Below are 20931 nucleotides of genomic sequence, written 5' to 3' on the forward strand. Positions count from 1 at the left end.
GCTGCATATGGATAGTACAGTTTGCAAACTCTTTTTAATTGAAGTAAGAAAGACTGTATTGCACATGCATGAATGACTAAGTCAGCTGTGTTGTGAACTGTGTGTTGACAGAGCATATAGGCTGAAGCAAGGGCTATGCAAGAAGACAGCTTCTCACCTTTTTTGATAACTCCCAATAGCGAAAGGATCCTACTACCCAGTGCCCAGCCTTGGTACCAACTGATGAATGTGATACTGTGTATGCAGCATCTTTACAAGCCCATGCTGAGTCGTGATCCTGCACTGGATGGTTCTACATCTCTTATATAATGTGTGCCTATAATAGAGGTAACGGTTTCACTTTCCGAAACCCTGTGCAATATTTGACATTAGATATACTATTTGATATTCACACAACCACCAGCAGAAGCCTGCACCAGGTGCCCATCAGCAAAATGCAAGTCAGTTGCTTAAAATTAACAGGGGTTTGGTTTTGTTATTTTCCTTCTGCTTTTTCCCCCACCCCCCTGCTTTTTTTTTTTTTTTTTTCTTTTTTTTCTTTTCCCTTCCTTTCTTAAAGAGAAGAACTTTTGGCCCAGGAGCAAAAATGTAGTAACCCCCGTGTAAGCATTAGTTTATTGTGTACCAAAGAAAATTACATCCTTGAGGTCTTGGAAGGCACAGTTATACCCATTTTGCATATATATTGTACATTACTTGGGGAGCTGGGTGGGGAGAAAGACTGTGTTGTACATATTTGTTCTGGCTATTGTTTATGCAGGTCTGACTGAATGAAGGAACAGTGGGTATCATTTCAATTTCTGATGTCAACATCAAATTACTTATTTAATTTCATGCCTGGCGAAGCATTGTATAGCTACACGCAGAATCATTTCACTTCATTTGTTATGCTGTGTTTTCTTGGCGATTGGCTTGCCTTCCAACTGACAGCTTTAATTACGACATGAATTTGATTGCACTGCCGAGGAATTAACATAATGCAACAAAGCATTTAAGCACCCAACCTTAGACACACAAACACACACATACACACCCTCACATACACACACACACACAAAGAAGCAGCCACTGCAGCTGATCAGCTTCTGGCACACACACACAGAGAGCTCTTTGCTGGTGTTATTCCACTTTGGATACAGCCAAGATTACTGGAGATATTCTGGAGAAGTACTAAGGTTTTCAGACCGCATAACCCAAAGACCATTCCTCAATTTGTCTTTCTTTGGGCTCAGTACACAGGTGGGAGAAACGGGAAACAGAGAATTGAAAATATCCCATATTTGAGGCTGAAACTGTGAGCTGTCCACAGGATGACACTGCTGGGGGTGTAGACACATTTCTTCCCGCAGCAGACAGCAAGAGACCTGGCAGGCAAGGCAGGACTTACTCCTCAGCGATACCTCACTGTAACCTATTCTCAAGCACAAAGTACACAATGCAGTAGGAGCACACAGCTACAAAGCACCGGGGAAAGGGAAGCGCTCATGAAAGAGTGTGTCAGCTTTGATGAGAGCCCAAGATGAGACCTTTAATGTAGGGGACAAATGGAAAGATTCCTGTCCCACTCCCTATTCTAGAACTGGTACAATATTCCAGACAGAAAGGTGCCAACTATTTCTCCCAGCTTGTGATTCCTTGTTCAGAAAAAGCAAGCAGAGGCCAGGCGGTCCACAATTCTGTTGTGCAGGAAGAGTGGAAGACCTGTGCTGTCTCCCAGCCGATGACCACATGTGAGAAGCTTTTACTGTTCATCCCCTTGCTGCAAGCCTGCAACCAGCACCAGAAGCAGCAGGCAGGGCTGAGGGTACCCAAAGCAGCTTGTCAGCCCTCTCCCGTCAGTGCGGGCTTGCACTGCCACTGCATCGTCATTACCGAAACCACGAGCAAGGGTCGTTTCACAGACATCAGATTTTAACAAGACTAGGAATGATATACAGCCAGGTGGGAGCTTCAGTTCTGTGGTAGAACAAGAATTTAGGAATGTGCACCAAAGAAATCAGGTTTTTTGATTTGTTTTTGATTAGCAAAGAGGTGGCTGAACCTCTGAATAATCTGTGTGTTTACCATCCAGGTTAGCTGTGATTCTCAAGTTTTCCTCAAGTGATCTCCTGGCTGCCTTGTAAAACATGGCTAAAACGTACCCCGTGTATTCCAAAGTGGGAAGACTCAATTAAAAATGAATAATACAGAAAGATAAGAAAAACAAGTTGACTGAGCTCCAAGCCGAGGAAAAGAGAAAGCGCTGCCATCTTGTCTCCAAGCAAAATCTCAACAAAATGAATTCTACTACTGGCAAGATTTTGATGAGATTAAACTGACTACAGCACCCTATATATAAAGGAGGAGCAGCTCTCCAATTTCTCTTTTAGGCCCCTGGAGCTACCTTTGCCCATAAAGGAAAAAACAAGTTGTCATTCCAAAAATACTATATAGGGGAGAAAGGCAGAGAGAAATGGGTTTATGAAATTAAAATGGGGAGATGTATTAGGGCACTGTCAAATGCTTGCAATGGAGCATTCGAGCAATCATTATCCCTAATCTAGCAGAGGTCAAGTTCTCTGCTAATTATGTTCTCTCACAGAGGGGGGTGTGTGTGTGTATACATATGTGCAAGATGAGGACAAAGAAAAGAGCTGATGGAAATCAGTCTCACTGCATTGCATCTGACAAGAACATAGGATATTCCTCTTCCTACTGTCTGATGCTATTTCAAGCCTCATTATGAGAAAAGTCTCCTGTTTAACATGGTCTTTTCATTGAATTATCTTCTTTTCATTTTTGACCACCTCTCTCGCAAATGCTGCAAATTACCTGCTTGGATCTCATTAGCCTGGAAAGGAGCCATCCCTTGTAAACACACTTTGCATCAATCTGTGTTATCCAAGGATTGTAGGTACATTTACAATATGCAGAGTTGAAAGATATCTGACAGGAGAGGGAATGAAGCCACTGACATGTCAGTTTGCAACTGGATATTCATTATACTATCTCCCTCATTCTGCATCTGTCACTAAGCTATCACTTAGGCTCCACATTAAAGCTCATGAAGCTAACATTTCTGTTTCAACAGCTTACTCACAACTAGGGATTTGAAAATTGATCATCTACCTAGAGTATATGCACTTCTTTCATTACACATATTTCCACGCAGTAGCCATGCTTAATCTTACAACGCTGTCGGGCTACACCGGTGGAGATCCATTATATTTCACGTCCAAAATTTGCTTTCTGACTTCAGGGTTAATCTGCCTGCAATATTTTATATTTTTATTCTATCTTCTGTTGAGTACACAACTTTTTGCATATTTTTTCTGAGAAAACAGTTGTAAAAACAGAAAAGGATCTTCAGAGAAAACTTACTCTTTAAGTCAGTAGTTTTTTTCTGGACAGTAATTGGTAGATATCATTAGGAAACTCACTCCTTTAAAGATATTCTTTAAAATAACGTTATTAAGCGCTTGATGCATCTTTGTGCGTAAGAGGACAGTTCAAGGTGTGCTCATCTGTAGCTGGAAGTGGAAGCATCACTACCACTTTGTAAGGCCCTGTCGTTTAAAAACATGGAGTGTTTGGGAGATAGAGAAATGCAGATGTGTATTTACTTCTCTTAACTGAAATAGTCTGGGAAAGGCCACCACACAGGCAAGATGAGAGTTCTCTCACGCATGATTTTGAAATCTCAGCTGAACTGGCAACACCAGACCACAGAGACATGCTTGTATTGCAACGAATTATCAAAGCACAAAGGAACTTACTTATTAAACAAAACATAAACTATGTATAACATTTTAAAATATACATTTTCACATATATTTACATAACATTCCTTTTGAGCAACCTGTGAATCCCTATGACCTCTCTCAGGTGCACCACGGAAGTTATATTTGCTCCTCGCTTCCTATTAGTTCACCATAGTTTCAAGACGAAGATGACACTAAGCTGACTGGTGCAGTTGACACGCCTGAGGGATGGGATGCCATCCAGAGGGACCTGGAACAGGCTGGAGAAGTGGGCCCATGTGAACCTCATGAGGTTCAACAAGACCAAGTGCAGAGCCCTGCACCTGGGTTGGGGCAAGCCCCGGTATCAACACAGGCTGGGGGATGAAAGAATGGAGAGCAGCTCTGTGGAAAAGGGCTTGGGGATATTGGTGGACAAAAAGTTGGATGTGAGCTGGCAATGTGCGCTAGCAGCCCAGAAAGCCAACCGCATCCTGGGCTGCATCCCCAGCAGCGTGGCCAGCAGGGCGAGGGGGGGGATTCTGCCCCTCTGCTCCACTCTGGGGAGACCCTCCTGCAGTGCTGCCTCCAGCTTGGGGGGCCCAACATAAGGAGGACATGGACCTGTTGGAGTGGGGCCAGAGGAGGCCACAAAGATGATCCGAAGGCTGGAGCCCCTCTGCTGTGATGACAGGCTGAGAGAGTTGGGGTTGTTCAGCGTGGAGAAGAGAAGACTCCAGGGAGACCTTAGAGCCCCTTCCACTACTTAAGGGGAGCCTACAGGGAAGATGAGGACAAACTCTTTAGAAGGCCTGTTGCAATAAGACAAGAGGTAATAGCTTTAAACCAAAAGAGATAGTATTTAGACTAGATATAAAGAAGAAATATTTTACAATGAGGGTGGTGAAACACTGGAACAGACTGCCCGGAAAGGCAGTAGATAGAAACATTCAAGGCCAGGTTGGACTGGGCTCTGACCAACCTGATCTAGTTGAAGATGTCCCTGCTCATTGCAGGGGGCTGGGACTAAATGATCTTTAAAGCTCCCTTCCAACCCAAACTATTCTATGATTCTATAATGGGAAAGTATTGTAAAAACATCAGAGAAAAGCTGTATTTGATTGGTGGAAGGGGAAGCAGGACTCTGCTCTCACTGCCAGGTCTGGCGCTGCAACGATATGAACTGCTGGGAAGCTCAAATAAGCCTCAGAGCTCTCCACTCAGTACATTGCAAGGGAATGACAAGGCTAAATTAAAACTATGTTTGTAAGGAGCTGTGAAATTTTTTGCTGGAAGGTACTGTGTAATTGTGAAGTTCATTGCAGTGACTTCTCAGCTGCCACAGGGCTCAGAGCAAGCTAGGATGGCAACAGTGTCAGCCTGGCGGTCAGCTGCCATCCGCTGCTACCTGTACAGAGCATTTACTTACTATCTCCTCTGGTTTCACTCTCCTCCAAAGATATCTTACAGCCCTGAGATTGACCTCACCTGACAGCTATGAAGGGCAGGCTCTGAAGCGTCTAGCTGAATGTACCTGTAAAGGTTGGCTCTGGGGGACGAACGGACCTCTAAAACGATGCGACAAAGGGATGAGGAAAGAGAGTGCTACAAATTTCACACCTTCATAGAAAAAAAAAAAATCAGGCAGCTGTTCCAATGATACGTACAATTCAGCAAAAATTACTAGCCCTGTACTTTCAGGCTTAAGTTTGCACAATGAAATGTATCCTTTACAAAGGTATTTCTTTTAATGTCTGCTCAATTCAGTTTTATTGGATTGGCCTATAGAGGACACCATCTGGTATCTGTCATCCAAATCTACATGGACATGCTATCAATAAAATCCCCATTTCCAAAATGTGGGTTAGTTAAGAGTAGGGCCAGATTGCTAGCTGATACAAATTGGTCTGACTGATGTAGCTATCCATGCTTTTACCAGCTGAGGATCTGACCTACAAAATCCCCAATTTAGATACTCTTTTAGGACAGGCCTGTCTTTATATTCTGTGTTGTAAAGCATGTAGCGCAGAGGACCCAGAGCCATGAATAAAACACTCAAGGATTGTGATGGTACACATAATAAATAATAATCTAATTGCAGCAACAGAAAGATTTCTGTAGTCATTCATATGTCCAAATAACTCATGCGTGTCATTCAGTGAATGGCCAGCATTCTTCAATAGAGAAAAACATTCTCTGCAGAGCTGCCATCTTAGGACCTTCCACAGCAGTTTAGGTAGAGCAATAAAGGCAGAGCTTATGCTATTGTTGGCCATGTTATATCAGTTCATTATATATAAGTTAGCTGAGTCTCTCTAGACACTCATAACACTTTTCAAGAAGACAGTATTTAGCCCAAAGAAATACATTCTTTTCCTTCCCCACATGGGGTAAAAAGAGGCCATCTCACTTCTCAACTATGCAGAGTATTTTAACTTCATTAAACGGCCTTCAACTATTTCAAAATGGACAAGTGTTTTCACATAGACAGACATTGTACCAAACTTTAAGCAGTTTACTGAACTGGGGCAGGAGACCTAAGTTACCTCTTCCAACCCCCTAAAGGGAAGGAGATTTTAGCAACAAACCATCCCAGAAACTAAATCCTGTTATGAATTACACCCCTCAGAAAACTACACCAGGGGTTAATCAGAGCACTATTTGGCTGCAGGAGTTTTACTTACGTCACTGAGTCTTTCCCGAGAGCTACTTCGACGGAACCCTTTCGATTCCCCACTGGCGCTTTCACTGTCACTGTCTCGGCAACTGTTTTGACCTGGCTTGAGCTGCAGGAAAGAGAAAAAACAAAGAGAGCAAGAGTTTAGCCTGGTTCATGTAAGTTCCCCTTTAAGCCAACCCCACATCTGCACAGCATTTACGTGGTGCTTGCAGCACTGCCACTGGCACGGTGCAGCCTTGGCGCCAAGGCAGCATCGCAGCGAGACCACGAATGCAGAGAACCAAGCAAGCTTGTGCGCACAACAGCTCGCATGCGGGCCAAGACCCTGCAGGTAGAAGAAGGCAACGTTCATGTCCCAAGGAAATCACAGTTTAAGACCTTCATTTTGGGACCTTCTAGACTTCTCAAATTATTTATGCCACAGATGCAGTTTTTAAAGTTACCATCACATTGCAGCACGTGCAGCATCAATCCCTCCCTCATTACAGCAGTAGAATATTGAGGATCCAGAATCAATGGAAATCTTCCCAAGGGAAGGAACAGCCATCACTCCAGGGAGGCTTTTTGCTGGAATAGCCCCCAACAACATTGCCTGATACTAACCTCAATGACTAACCTCAATATTCATAAAGCAACATGATCTACTTAATAGGCATCAGACTGTTTTTGCCTTTCAAACCAGCTTTAATGAACTTTACTGGCATTGTAATAAATAAAAAAATACAAAAAAGTGACAAACTATATTTTCAATATGATTGAGAACACATCTGCTTTCTCTTAGCTGTGGACTGTGCAGGTCAATGTGTCAAAACAGCAGCATACCGAAATGAACATTTACCATATACGTACATTACACACATGTCCACAAGCACATAAACATATATACAGCAAGAGGAAGATATGAACTACATCTACTGCAATGCTGAAAAGTATGTCTTTGTTTTAATATATCTTTCCCTATATTTTGCTTGAGTGGATTAAAATTTTGTTTTAGCCTTGTTGATGCTTTGTTTGAAACTGAGTTTCTGCGAAGACTCGTTACTCCTGAGGTTAATACTGGTAAAATGTCAATTTCAGAAATGTAGACTTAAAATCACATATGTAAATACTGGCAGCAGAGGTAAATGCAGAGAAACTACTTGGCAAGGTACCTAATAAAGTATTTTATGAGACACCTAGTACACTTATCAGTCTTCATGTAACAAATACCAAACAACTCCTCCTCACTTATTCTAATTATTATATTAATAGTAATTTCTATTCAGACTGTACAGAAACAATCACACTCATCACCATTACATGACTGGAGACCAAAAGTTCCTTCTCCATGAACTCTGCACCACCCTTTTCCCACCCCTTTCTTCTCTCTCTCCTCATTTTTTTTCCAGTTCTCCCAGAAACACGCTGCACGAGCACACACAAAAATTCACACACATTCTCTTTTACAGGCGCAGGCACACAAGACATACATTTCTGCTCTATTTCCCAGATACACATTCATACCCATATACACTGCTCACCTCTCCCAGGTTCACTGAAGGAATGCACGAAGCATCCGCACCTTAATGGTTATCATCAGTTTCTCCCTACTACTACAGGAGCAAATCTCAGCTGCAAGTTCAGTATGTGTGTGCTGCTTTCCTTCATCCCTTATTCCTCTGATTAGCAAAAGACAGTTTTGGGTGCTCTCTCTCAGTCAAAAGAAAGAAAGGAGAAAGTACCTAAAACCACGGGCTCAGACACACAATTGAGTTGCAATGCATGCGCACAACCGCAAAAAAATGGCACAGGTGTACTCTCAGCTCAAAGAAAATGTAACGTTAAGATCTACAGCTATTTGTCAAACACTTAAAATTTAATGAATAAACTAAATATTCCACAGCTCAGCCAGAAATTCTCAAGTGAAAAGATTTTTATTTCAAATGGAATGGATTATCAGTCAGATCTAATAGATCTCGTTAGATTATTTTGGAGGGGGAGGGGAGGATAATGAATTCAAGAAGTCTTATACTTCATATATAACTCACAGATCTTATCTGGGACCACTGTGTACTGTAAGTTTATGGTCCCAGGTTTAAAATTTAACAAGCCAAAGGAAAATGGATCAAGTTTCCCTGACAGTCTTCTGTCAACATCCGCTCAATGATGGAAAAACTCTTATTGTAACTGGGGCCTGAAGAATTTTTTCCAGTCTCAAATTTTATTTTTAGAACCTCAATTTACCTTGTACACAATTTTCATACATTAGTTATTTGCTAACTAATCATTACGGCATAATTTTTACACTTCTACATTGCAAATTCCAGCTCTTTACAGAGAAGAAAAACCCAGCAGGTGTCATTTTTCTAGACACAATTTCCAAGGAATAAGAGAACATGACCAAGACATCTGAGCCTGAAACTCTGTAGGAACAAAGTGAACTACATAGACTAGACAGCAAACTCAGAAGTAAGTCCAAGTTAAGATTTATAAGCTTTCCATATTTTCCTTTCTTTTTTTCCAAGTTGAGTTTCTCCATGTGCCAAACTGTTGAGGGTTTACATTTTATTCCAAAACCCATCAATCTGTGCTAAATTAAAAAAATAAAGCATGGAAATGTGCCCATTGTCTTCTTTCGAGAACCTAAAGTTACACACAAATGCACATGAGAACACTTAACGTGGACAGGCAATGGTTCATTTCGATCCACTCGCACAGATTCAACCACTTAAAATTAAAACGATGTTGAAATAACAGCGCTGCTAAAAAAGGCTTGCAAATAAAAGACTGGATCTTTAGTTACACTGCACGCATTTGGTACATTACTCTGGGGCACATGGGAACCCTAAAATCAGCTTCCCCATGAAAATGCAATTGTCCTTGGAAAAAATCTGAAGTGCAACATTGACAACTCTTGTTCCTGTATCATTCCTGTCAGGGTACCCCACGCAAAAAGCAAAGCCAGCATGAAACTCCCATGATGTCTACTCAAGTGTCTCACTGAGGACCTTCCCACATTAACACAGCCGTTACTCTTCTAATTTGCACCAAGTGAGGAACGAAGAAGGGTTCGCAAAAAGCGCATTCGACTCCATGCTTTCACTGTACAGAGGGAGTGAATTTATCCATGCAGGGATCCATCTAAAAGGTCTCACAATACAGACAGTGTCTAGATTGAAAGCATAAAACCCTAAAAATGCAGTGTGTTGCGGACTCCCAGTGAACTTGCACAGCCTCAAGGATTCCCCGACAGCGAGAGAGTGGGTACGTGCGAAAAAAGTGATAATCAGCGACCTGAACCTGTTTGCCCAGGCTGAATGGCACGGGGCCGGGACCCTGGTGCACACCCACGTCTCCAAAACTTTTCTGGGAGTTTTTGGTCATTCCTAGCACCATCACGTTGTAGTTCTGGAAATCTTTTATCGCACTACAAGCATTATTTTGCAATGCCTTTAAATCTATTGGAGGACACTCAAAGTCAAGCAGAACCAGATAACTAGGTAACTACACGTATGTTAAAAGTAAGAACGGAAAAGGAAAAAAAAAAAATGATCTGGAAGGACACTGCTGGCTGAAGCGCTGGGCTGGGACTCAGCAGTGGGTTTTACTTCTGATTCTTCGCCACACACAATTCCCTCCCCAAAAGTGAGAATAACAACAGGTCTTCCCTGTTCTCCAAAATTGGTCTATTTAAAGGGGTTTTTTAGCAGGAACAGTTTCCCAGTGGGTGACTGCAGAGTACATCGCACACTGCAGGCCTTGATAATCCCACTCACTGCTCTGGGGGCTACTGGGGTAGCAATGATGATTTCTGACGGTGAGGTGGCTCCACTGCCAAAATGTATCACAAGAAAACCAACCAAAAAAGCCCTGAAAACACACGTACTCACCTGGGTTTTCATGCTTCCCTTTTGTACAGAGAGGAGCCGATGAAGCCTTGGGCAGTGGGGCTGCAGGAGGCCCGGTGAGGAGAGGCGGGCGCTGCCCCGCCCGGGCCAGATGGTTCCTGCTGGTTCTGCGATTGCCCCACCACAGCACAGCTGAGCCCTCACTGCAGCCCGTGGCACGGCTCCGAAAGCGTATTTAAGAGAAGCCAAAAACGCCAGAGCACTGAGGAGTGAGGAGGGAAACAAGCGGGAGTGCGCCCTGCCAAGAGCCGGGTGAGGGGGGAAGGCGGGAGGCGGCACGCCAGGGCCCGTGGAGAGACTCCCCTCAGGCTCCCGGTGGAGCGGGTGGATATTCTCTGAAGGAACCGTGGCCCCTGGAGAGCTCCAGACTTTTCCTCAAGGAATTGTCCCCCGTGGGAGGGACAGGCGCTGGAGCAGGGGAAGGAGCGGCAGAGAGGAGCCGCCACAGACAGACTGCCACTCTCAGCGCCACTTGGGGGGGACACGGAGGAGTAACAGAGTGAGGGTGAGCAGGGTGGGAAGGTGCAGTTTCAATTTTTGTTTTGTTTTGCGCTATCCAAATCTATTTTAATTGGCAAGAAATGAAATGAGTTTTCCCTAGGTCAAGGCTGTTTGGCCCACAACAGTAACTGGTGATCTCCCTGTCTTTATCTCACCTCACAAGCTTTGTCATCTCTTTTTCCCCCCCTGCCCTGTTGAGGTGGGGGAGTGTGAGGGAGCGGCTGGGTGGGGGTTGGCCCTTAGGGCAAGGTACGCTCACCACACCACGGTCTGGGGAAGGGCACTCGGCTGCTCATTACCTGAGCCAAAAAACTTCAGATGTATTACTTACTGCTTGCTTACTACAGAGTAACGCAAAATAGATGTGGAGCTGGAGCTGCCACGAGGGACACACAGTGAGAGGGTTACAGAGAGCACTGGGAGGGGATGAGGAGGAGAGGCATAAGGTATGCAACCCTAACAGTGACCATTTGATGAAGAAAAAATGACAGAGACTAGCTCAGGCCTAAAGGTCACAAAGACACTGGCCAGAAACTGCCAAGATTATGAATAAACCAAAAAAGATGCAAAAACATCAACGTAAAACTGCTGCAATTGTAGGCACTAAAAGCAACTCCTCTTTTAGGGCATGGAGAGCTTTTCAGGTGACATGAAATCTAATGGAACTATTTTTGCACCAGGGAAATATTCAACCCTGTTTTGTGACAGCAAAAATGCAAACTGAATATTCAGCTGTGTGCAGGGAAAGTAGTTCTCTGCTCTGCTTCCTTCTGCCATTCAAAGTTAAAGGGCACAGTAGACCTAAATATACAGGCTTGGGAGTAGGACAGATCGACAGGAATAGAGCTATAGTCACTATGTTAGTCAGAAATTTCTGTGAAATTAAAGGATGGGGGCATAAGCCATAAAACACTCCTAAGGATAACCTGTAACAACATAGCTCTCTGTTGCCTGTTGTCTCAGGAAGAAAAAGAATGAAGGACAGAGATAGTCGATCATGTTAAGAGGCATAAGGGAGGATGAAAAGGCAGCTGAGCCCCAGACTACAGGGAGCATCATCCTCTCAGGACTGCAGTTTGCTTTGCAGGATCCCTAAGCCACTTTAGATAATTCCATAGTAGCGGTGCCTGGTTAGCAAGTAACAAAAAGCAAAATAAATAAACCTACTGAGAATTTAGCAAAAGCCTTTTTCACAGAGCTTATATATCATGTCAAAAACACCCTAATGCGGCTCTTCCAAGCTCTTTTTTTTTTTAATATATTTTAATTTAAAACCCTGTACCATTTGGCAGCAGTAAATCTATGGTATAGTTTCGAGGCGCCTCAGTTTCCACACCATATGGAATTAAAGGATTATTTCACTACATTATACTTTAAAGTTATGAATACTAACACTTCTCCCTATTATAGCGCAGCCAGCACGCTGAGCTTCTACCCGAGTCCTAGAGGAAGAGGACACCTGCTCCCCAAGGGATGGCACAACCCTGCTGCGGGGAGAGCAATTTTAGGCTTTCAGTTCTGCCTGTCATCCTTCAGTTATACAGCTTTTGCAAGGGCAAGACAGTCCAAAACTCTTCTGATCCAGCTCCTACCTGGGTGAATATATTCTCTAGCTCAGATCAGCTGGTGAACAGGCTCATACATGCTCTGTTAGCAATGCCTGCTGACTGCAGAAAGCCTGAACTGCTACAGCCCAGTCCCAAACCCATGACAGTAGTTTATTGTGACCAGGGCGACAGCCCTACACAGTACAAAGACATCTCTACCTGCTCCTTCATACACACAGAGCTTGCCTCCACATGCTCTCTGGGCTTTTCCCAGCAGCCCAGGCTCAAGCTAGCCTCTGAAAATGTGAATTTTTGTCGCTACTGGCAGTCGCGTACTTTTCCCAAATGCTGCACACATGAATCTAGGCAGAAGCACCGGCAAATCAGGCAGTTGCTGATGACTGCGGGCTGCTCCAAGTGGCCGAAGGCCAGGAAGCAATGGCCAGTTCAGCCTGTGAGAAAAAACAAAGCCCAGCTGAATCCAGTGAGGTCCTAGTTAACAGGCTGGACTACCTCAGCATGAATTATCATGAATTCATCGCTGTTTCTTTAGGGTTTGGCACACAGGAGGAGCTTGACTCACACCACACAAGTGGGAGGGAAGGTGCCGGGGGTGGTGGGAGAGCTTGTTCCTACTCTCGTGCCGAAGGGTCAGAGAGAGGGAAGGTCACGGGGTGCTCCTCAGCACCCTGTTGGGCTGCATCCTCATACCTCCCAGCAATGGTGTGTGAGCCATAGGTCTGGGGAGGGAGCCAGAGCGGTGGGTATCACCATACGCTGGTGTGAGGTGGGGTGACGGGGAAGGGATGGACCACTGAAGCCTCTTTAGCATCAGATGCCTCTGAAGCTGATGCGTGGTTCAGCATTGGGAGCACCTCCAGCACCCAGCTGTGGAGCTGACCCAACCAACTCCCAACTCCCTGAATGGTTTTACCCATTTATTTATTTTTTTCTAACACGAACATTACCACATGCTCTGAGGAGACTGGTTTTAATGTGCTCTTAGGGCCAAAAAGGTTAGGTACAGCTCCCATTAACCCCCACCCACTTACCAGGGTGGAAAATCATCAGTGAATTAAAAAATATATTGTAGCATCTTTTTGCTCTTAAAAGAAACACATTTTTCCCTTAAAATCTGTTAACTGTGATTTCAAAACATGACAATTCATTCTGAAGTGTAATTGATTTTAAAAACCAGAATAATTGAGTACGGAAACCAGAAGTATAACATCAGTGGATTAAAGGGTGATGAGTTAAACGTTGTTCAGTTAAAGGGAGCTGCTTTTTCAATTCTATCTAGAATAAACAAGAAAACATCTTTAACTTTTCTGGTCAGCTCAGCTTTGACACACATACATCACAACAGCACTGAGCAGCCTTGTCTGTGCCACTTGGACCCACAGGCACAGCAGTAACATCCACTTTGTACGTACTGCACAAACGTACCCTAAGGAGCCAGTCCCTGCCTTACCCAGGCAAACACACACGTCAACTGTCTCCCATCAGTCAGAAAAGAGCAGCACCAGATTTCATGTAGGACTGAATATTTGATGGCAAAGAAAACATATTTTATCAATGACTGAGAACAAATCTGGCTGTATGAAAACAAAGAAAAGGAGAACTGCATAGCAAGAAAAAAACCAATATAAATCAAGGCTTGTTACTTGTGATTTAAATCATGATTAACAGCTGTCATTTAAATACTTTCATTTAAATCTATCTTCCTACTGACATAAGTTAGACAAATACTACTTATACAGCACTTACATGTCACCCAAAGCTTTAAAGATGGTTCAACACGGCAGCTGTGGATCTGGAGCAAGACCCATACACTGCATTTCTAACAAAGCCATGCTTGCCACCACGATGTCTGCCTGACTAGCTAAACAGATGAGCGGGACAAGGAAAGCAAATCAGAGGTGAGATAATGAGAAGGAAGAATATTTACAGTACACAAGTTCAGGCAGTAAATATGGAAAAAGAATTCACACCGTGTGTGGAGTCTGAACAGTATTAATACAAAGACATTTTTCACACCAGGGAAGAAAAATCTTGTTACCTAAGAGATACAATAAAACATGAGGAGAGGCTATCTGTGTATGTCTTGATATTTAATCTTAAAACAACCAAAGCACATGCTGCAAGAAACTGTCAGCTGCTGAAGATCAGGGCCTACGTGCCATCATCCTGGGATCTGACATCCCTATCAGATTAGGAAGCTTTATTTTGCATACCTGCATGGTAAAAGTGAAGTAGACCAACGAAGACAAGATTTTGTCTTTTGTTTCCTTCCTGTCTCTACTCAGAATAATTTTTCTGTTCAAAAATTCTTTTTATGAAAACCAAGAATAAACACATATATATTTTTGCAATTTCCTGTTGACAAAAAAATCTAAATCTAATAGAACTTGAACATGGAACTATAACCAATTACCTAATTAGCTCTATGATACAAAACAAGGGTGTCTTTAACTTACTTATTCTAAAGCACTGATGGTCATTTCCTGCTGCCCGTGAGCTGATCCAGAGTCTGCTGCTGCGCTCGCTCAATGCATTGGAGGAGAGGAACTCATCCTCTACCGCCTTCAACGGGGGAGATCTACTGAAAGAACCAGAGCTACACCCCTCTTCTCCTGGGGAGAACTTGGCTATTTAGCATTGTTATTACAGAAACACCAAGCGATGGCGTTCTGCTCACAGTAGCAACAGCAGAAGCGACATAGGCTAAGAATAAACAGCGTCCTTGCCGAGGCGGGGGTGGGGGATAAAGAGAGCGGGCATTTATTTCCAGGTCCTCTTCTCCTTCATTATATGCTCGGGCAACCTTAGTTATATAGCTCACAGAAGGTACTCTGAAGTAGCTCTGCAGCTCTATTTTATCTAAGTTACACAGAGAATGCAGCCCATCATTTTTTTCTGGGCTGTTTATACAGAAATCAAAGATAAATTTGGCATAAACTCATCACACCCCAGAATCATACATACATTATACAACATATAAAGTGTAACAGACTTGCTCCGTTCCCCAGCTCCTGTTAAGAGTGGTATGAAACAGCAAGCTGTTGGCAATTGCAACAAATGAAGCGTATTTCAGCACACTTTAAAAGCTGAATTGCAAAAAAATATAGGCTGCTTCTGACCCTTTGCATTTTGATGGCTGCACAGTGAGAAATACGGCCTTTAAAATTACACCTTGCAAAGCACTCCATTGTACCAATCAATCTCCCCAGGCAGGTTCCACAGCACCGGCCGCCGCAGCAGAGAGGGGTAAGGAGCGGGGGTCTGGCCGCTCTGCTGGGGGGCAGCCCCAGCACCGGCAGTCACGGTGGGATCCATCTGCCCCTCCCAGCGTTTACTCAGTCCCACTGCTGAGCTTGTTTGTAGCCCACCCTGGATTTCCAGGGCTCTCCCTGGGCTCTGTGTCAGGGAAACTACCCTTTGTACTGCTAAAAGACACCTCGGAAACACAGCTGCTTTAGTGCCTATTCCTGCCTGGAACACGTGTATCACCCTTGTCCGCACGGATATACATCCATCTGCATTCTGATCTGTATATGGCACAAGTCCCACGTGCTATTCAGCCGAGTGATGACCATTTACACCATCTACATGTTTTACTTCTGCTTTGTATGTCCCCAAGCGAGATTTTAAGTTCCATGGGCATACAGATGCACACCCCCTGCCAAGCCCTGGGAATACCCTCCAAAGAGCAGTGTGAGCATCTTCACTGCGACATTTTCCACCAGGGACTAGGTGGAAGCCATTTAGGCTTGCTCATTAAAAAAAAAAAAAAAAACAAAACAAAAATGGAGAACCAAGCTGGCAGTTTCACCCCAACGTTCTGGGTAGGAATAGCCTATTTCAGAGCACTTGGCAACAAGGACTTTTCAGATCCTTCTTGGTAGACCATTACCAGCTCCTGCTTCAGTGGTGACATGAGCCTGTGGCCTCAGGGACTCTGTCCCAATATCTGCCCTGGACCTCCGAGGAGTTCTCACTTCTGCTGTACAGGAAAGGTCAGGTGAGGCAGGAAAGCGGAGGCTAACACCCTACCTTTACTCTGAATCGCCGGTAAAGGGAGAGAAGAACAGAAATATTGTCCTGTTTAGCCTGAAGTGTCTGACATCCAACTCCCTAAGGACTCTGCTTGGCCTCTGGTTGACTTCGAAATGTATAACTTACTGAAAGAATACTTAAGTATCTAAGAAGAGAAAATGAATCACATGATGGAATATAAAGCAAACAGGCCAGGTCGAAAAACTTAACAGCACCGCAGCTCTACAGCTCTCTGCAAATTCGGCTAAAGAGCCTCCATCTGTTTTAATGAGGGGAAACATAAAACCAAGGCAGTTTCTGCAGAATTTCATTTGTTTGAAGTCCACAAGATGGTCGATCCTTGTGTGCAGGGGAGGTGCAAGATGGGATGAGACCTTGTGGGAACAGGATGTGTTTGGGAAGGATGTGAAGCAGCTCCATGAACTGAGCCTGAAAAAGACTAGAGTAACAGTACTTGCTCGCTTGAATTAAGTCATGGCTACCGTCATCCTTTTTCCCCTCAGTGTAGACCACTAACCTGACACCCAGTTAACATTACAGAAGTAAATAAAAGTCTTGAAGGAGGAAATATCAGTATTCACGGATGGACCTCAAGATGTTTGCCACTGTTTACTTAAAAGACCTCTGTTATTTCATAGTTCGATATAAGCCCAGAATAAATATTTAATAACTTGGTTGCATAAATAATGATTTGAAGGTTGAGCTATTGGCTTAAAAATATAATACTATTTTAAGCCGTTTAACTGGCCAGCCATATAAATAATTCAAGATTTAAAAGTCATCCTGTGGTCTCTGTACAAGGAGAAAACTAGGAAGTTGTAACTATAATGACAAAAGCTGGGCAAGATCAATCAAACCACATGATCTCTAACACAAACAAGCAGCAATTAAGCAGCAATCAAGACCAATATGACTGTGGTTGATGTCCTTTTATGCCAATACTCTCAGTCCAGAGAGCAAAACTTAATAATGTTTTGCAATTTATCAAGGGAACCATAACTCTGCTCTCTGTGACTTGGCCAAGAGGCTATTATGATAGTATTTCTCTATAATTTAATAATGTGAAGGGAAGGGGGGGAAGGGGAGTAAAAGCATTTTGACATATAACTCACGTCTATACATATTGTATTTTCCCCTTGCTTGAATGATGGAAGCAAAAGTCATAATAATATACCTCAGTACCAATTTGTTAGCAGGAAAGGGGAGCTGAAGTATCTGGCAATGAAAATCTATTTGAAGAAGCACAGAAGGGAAGGGAACGAACCCTCTGAATTCATTAGCAGCTGTCATTGATGTGGAGATGAGTTTAGAGATGAAGAGAAGCTAGTCATCACAAATAACTCAGGAGAAAAGCAAAGGGAGGAACCGTTGTTTAAGTTGTTTAAATCTGGATTAGCTTCTGATAGATGGCAAGTTGCCACTTAGAGGAACCTTTGTGTTACACGCTCCACCCTCTTTGGAGGGAAGCTCTTTGAACAAAATAAGATCTTTCAGACTGCGCACAGGTTGCCAGCAGTCCTGGGTGCTGCTCTGTAACGCCGACCTCTTTGGCACTAACCAGTCACAATTTTCGTGTACCTGCGGCCGTCGTTTCACAGCATTCCTTCTGCTCAAGGAGCCCCACCCTGCTGTTACCCACCTGCTCCAGGCAGCTTTTCCCCAGGCCTCTGAGACTCCCGGGCTGTACAGCCCCGGTTGTACGGCTGCAGATAACGCCGGGGTTTGCAGGGAAACTGAGCCAGGTTAGAAATGACCAAGTTATTTTTTTGCTTCTTTGTTTCCCAGATTGCCTCTAACTCAGACCAGTTCTTCAGTTCGGCACGATGGAGGCGGTGATGGTGGGAAGGGGTGGGCAAGGACTCAGGCACTACCGGGAAAAGAAACGCTGAAGAATTACATCCTTAAACCACAGTTTGACTTCATGTCTTAAATCTTGTTGAATTTTTGCCCTGGACTAACATAATAAGAGCTGCAGCTCTTATTTGAAAAGTTTTGAAAATGGTTTGAAAAATTCAGAATGCCTTCAAACTCCTAACAGTACCAGCTTGTTGGTGGTTTTTTGGCTTTGCTCTACATTAGTTTTGGATAATCTTTTTTCTGCTTACCTCTCTTCCTCTCTCGTCCTGAGAAATAATGTAAAATATATTGCAGGACTGTGCTTTCACCTTGGACTACTTTGCCAACTGAAATAATGAGTCGTCCTATTTGCAAATGTCAAAAAATCTCCTGGTACATCTTGGAGTCTGTCCCTTGTCAACAGTAACCACAGCTGATTTAATGTTTGATAGATTTGATGAGCTGGTCGCCTCAGTCCAAGTCCAAAACCAGTGTCATTTCCAGAAAATCATTCTGCCAGTTAGTATTATTAGCCCCTGTGTTGGCAGCCTCAACAGAGAGGTAAGGAATCAGGGCACGAGCTGGTTCGCACTGAAATCAAGAAGAACACCTCCACTGACTTCAAGGGACATAGAATCCATTTAGGGAACTGGTTGTCTAGAATTACTTTACAGACAATTTCTGTACCTCATACAGATAAAAACCACAATTTAACTTCTCTTTCATATGCTTTAAAATCGCACTAAACTTACCTGTCTTGAAAATATAGTCATATGCTAGGTAAGTGGAGTTTTATTATTGTTTTAAGATAAGTGCAAAAAAACTGTAACACAGGATTACTAAAAACCTATAACACAGGACTACTATCAAATTATGCTTCCTTGAATTAATCCTTATTCTGGCATTTAATAACTTGTAAAGTGCTTATTCAGGAAAAGGTCAAAAATCACTTGGAAAGATATGTTAATGGCTCTCTAAGTAATGTTTAGACTTACTGAATAAATTTTCACACTTAAGTCACATATAACAAGCAGTACAAAATGTATTATAAATTCTGCTCTTCACAATGGAGAGCTGTGTATAAAACATACATGTTACGGCCTCCCCACAAGACAGCACTTAAGCACTTAGTTAAATTCATCTCAGGTGAGGAAAAATATAAGCATATCTTCACTGTTACGCGCTGGGAATATATTTGACATCTATTCTGACAAAGAGGAATATTTACCTGAATCGGGACCTGAAAGAAGCCCATTACTGTTCATCTACATGATAAAAAAAAAGTAACACAAACAAACCCCCCAAAACCCCACAACTCCCCCAAAACGCAATCCTAAAAAAAATTTAAAATAGTTGTAGATAATTGGAAATGAAGGAAGACAAACCCCTGTGCTGATGGATCTACGTGGAACCCCTTCTATGCTTTGAAATAGTTGGGCTTTAAAATGACCCACAAGACTTAAAAATTAAGTATCAGCATGTGAAAACACACCATATTACAGTTTAAATCAACCATTATACAGGCTCAGCAAGCATCAGCACACTCCTCCTATGCACTAAAAAACGTCAACTTCTCCTTGGTGAATAATAATTTGTGAAATAAAGCAGGCATGCAAAATATGGGTGGCAGGCAGCGAATGCCGATATTTGGGGCACCAAGGTGTTTTAAAATTGTTTTTCGCTTTTGCATCCAGCATCCACTGAAATCTCAACAGATCAAAGTTTTGCAGACAAGGAAAAAAAAAGCCCACAAAATTAATAACTATTTAAGTATTCTGTTTCATCATGATAACAAACAGATGGTTTTAATATTCTAGAGGCTAATTTCTGAACAATTAAAAACACAGCAAGACATTAACATCTAATGAAACATTTTAACTACCAGTATATGCATCTGCCATTAATTTCCACACAGTAAGGTCTTGGTTCTCTTCAATCTGTTCTTTATTAAGGAAAGTTTTTCCACTCTGAATTTAGTGAAGTAGAGAATTAACAACTGTTTTCAATCAGCAATCAGCATGATATTTCGCCAGTGTGCATTGAAACCGTCCACACTATCAGACATAAATTTACTCCTATGATGGCTTTGATCTGCACGCTGAGTAGAGATGTTAGAAGGGAATTCATTTTCTAATTCCATTTTCATTTAGAACATATGAATTAACCCCTCACAGTTCTCACGTCCCTTTTTATCTCCTTTAGATAAAGGACACCTACTTGTAATGTTTTGCCTTACACATTACTTACAGTCTAGCCAAAAACAAATTCAGGTTTTGAAAGCAACGAAAGCCCTCGCATGCAAACCGTAGTGAAATGAAGTTCTTCAAAGGCAACGAGAATCCTATATTTATGAGCTTCTAATTTATATTTCCTTTGCTCATTTGTGATAAGAACATAGGGTAGTATTCATCAAAGCTGTACCCATGCAAAAACTAGTCGCTATAAAAAAACCTTTGCGCCACAGACACCGAGCCACCTAATTCATGTGTTCCCTAATCAGATATGCAGCTCAGAACTACTGATGAATTTTCTGCAGGTCTTCACCAATTTGGCAGGTTATGATTTAAATTAAGCCAAGGCAAGGCAGTCTCATTGCTCCCAGGGCATGGCAAAAGGCTGATGTTATTCAGTGTTTGTTGCCATCACCTAGCTACTGTATGAATGAACCCTGTAAATAAATACCTTTGGGAATAAATTCAAACACT

General features: G+C 42.9%; 1 protein-coding gene across 2 annotated transcripts in view; it reads right to left on the bottom strand.

Annotated features, from left to right (window-relative positions):
• The window catches only part of AUTS2 (activator of transcription and developmental regulator AUTS2), a gene marked incomplete at its 5' end in the record, with an annotated part of 806697 nt that overhangs the window by 438032 nt on the left and 347734 nt on the right, over positions 1–20931 (bottom strand). For both annotated transcript variants that reach the window (XM_082493211.1, XM_082493210.1), the window contains one exon: positions 6404–6505. In XM_082493211.1, coding sequence (XP_082349337.1) covers positions 6404–6505 — 102 coding nt within the window. The remainder of the gene's footprint in view (positions 1–6403; positions 6506–20931) is intronic.

This window comes from Vanellus vanellus, assembly GCF_965231255.1.
Source record: "Vanellus vanellus genome assembly, chromosome: 19".
NCBI lineage: Eukaryota > Metazoa > Chordata > Aves > Charadriiformes > Charadriidae > Vanellus > Vanellus vanellus.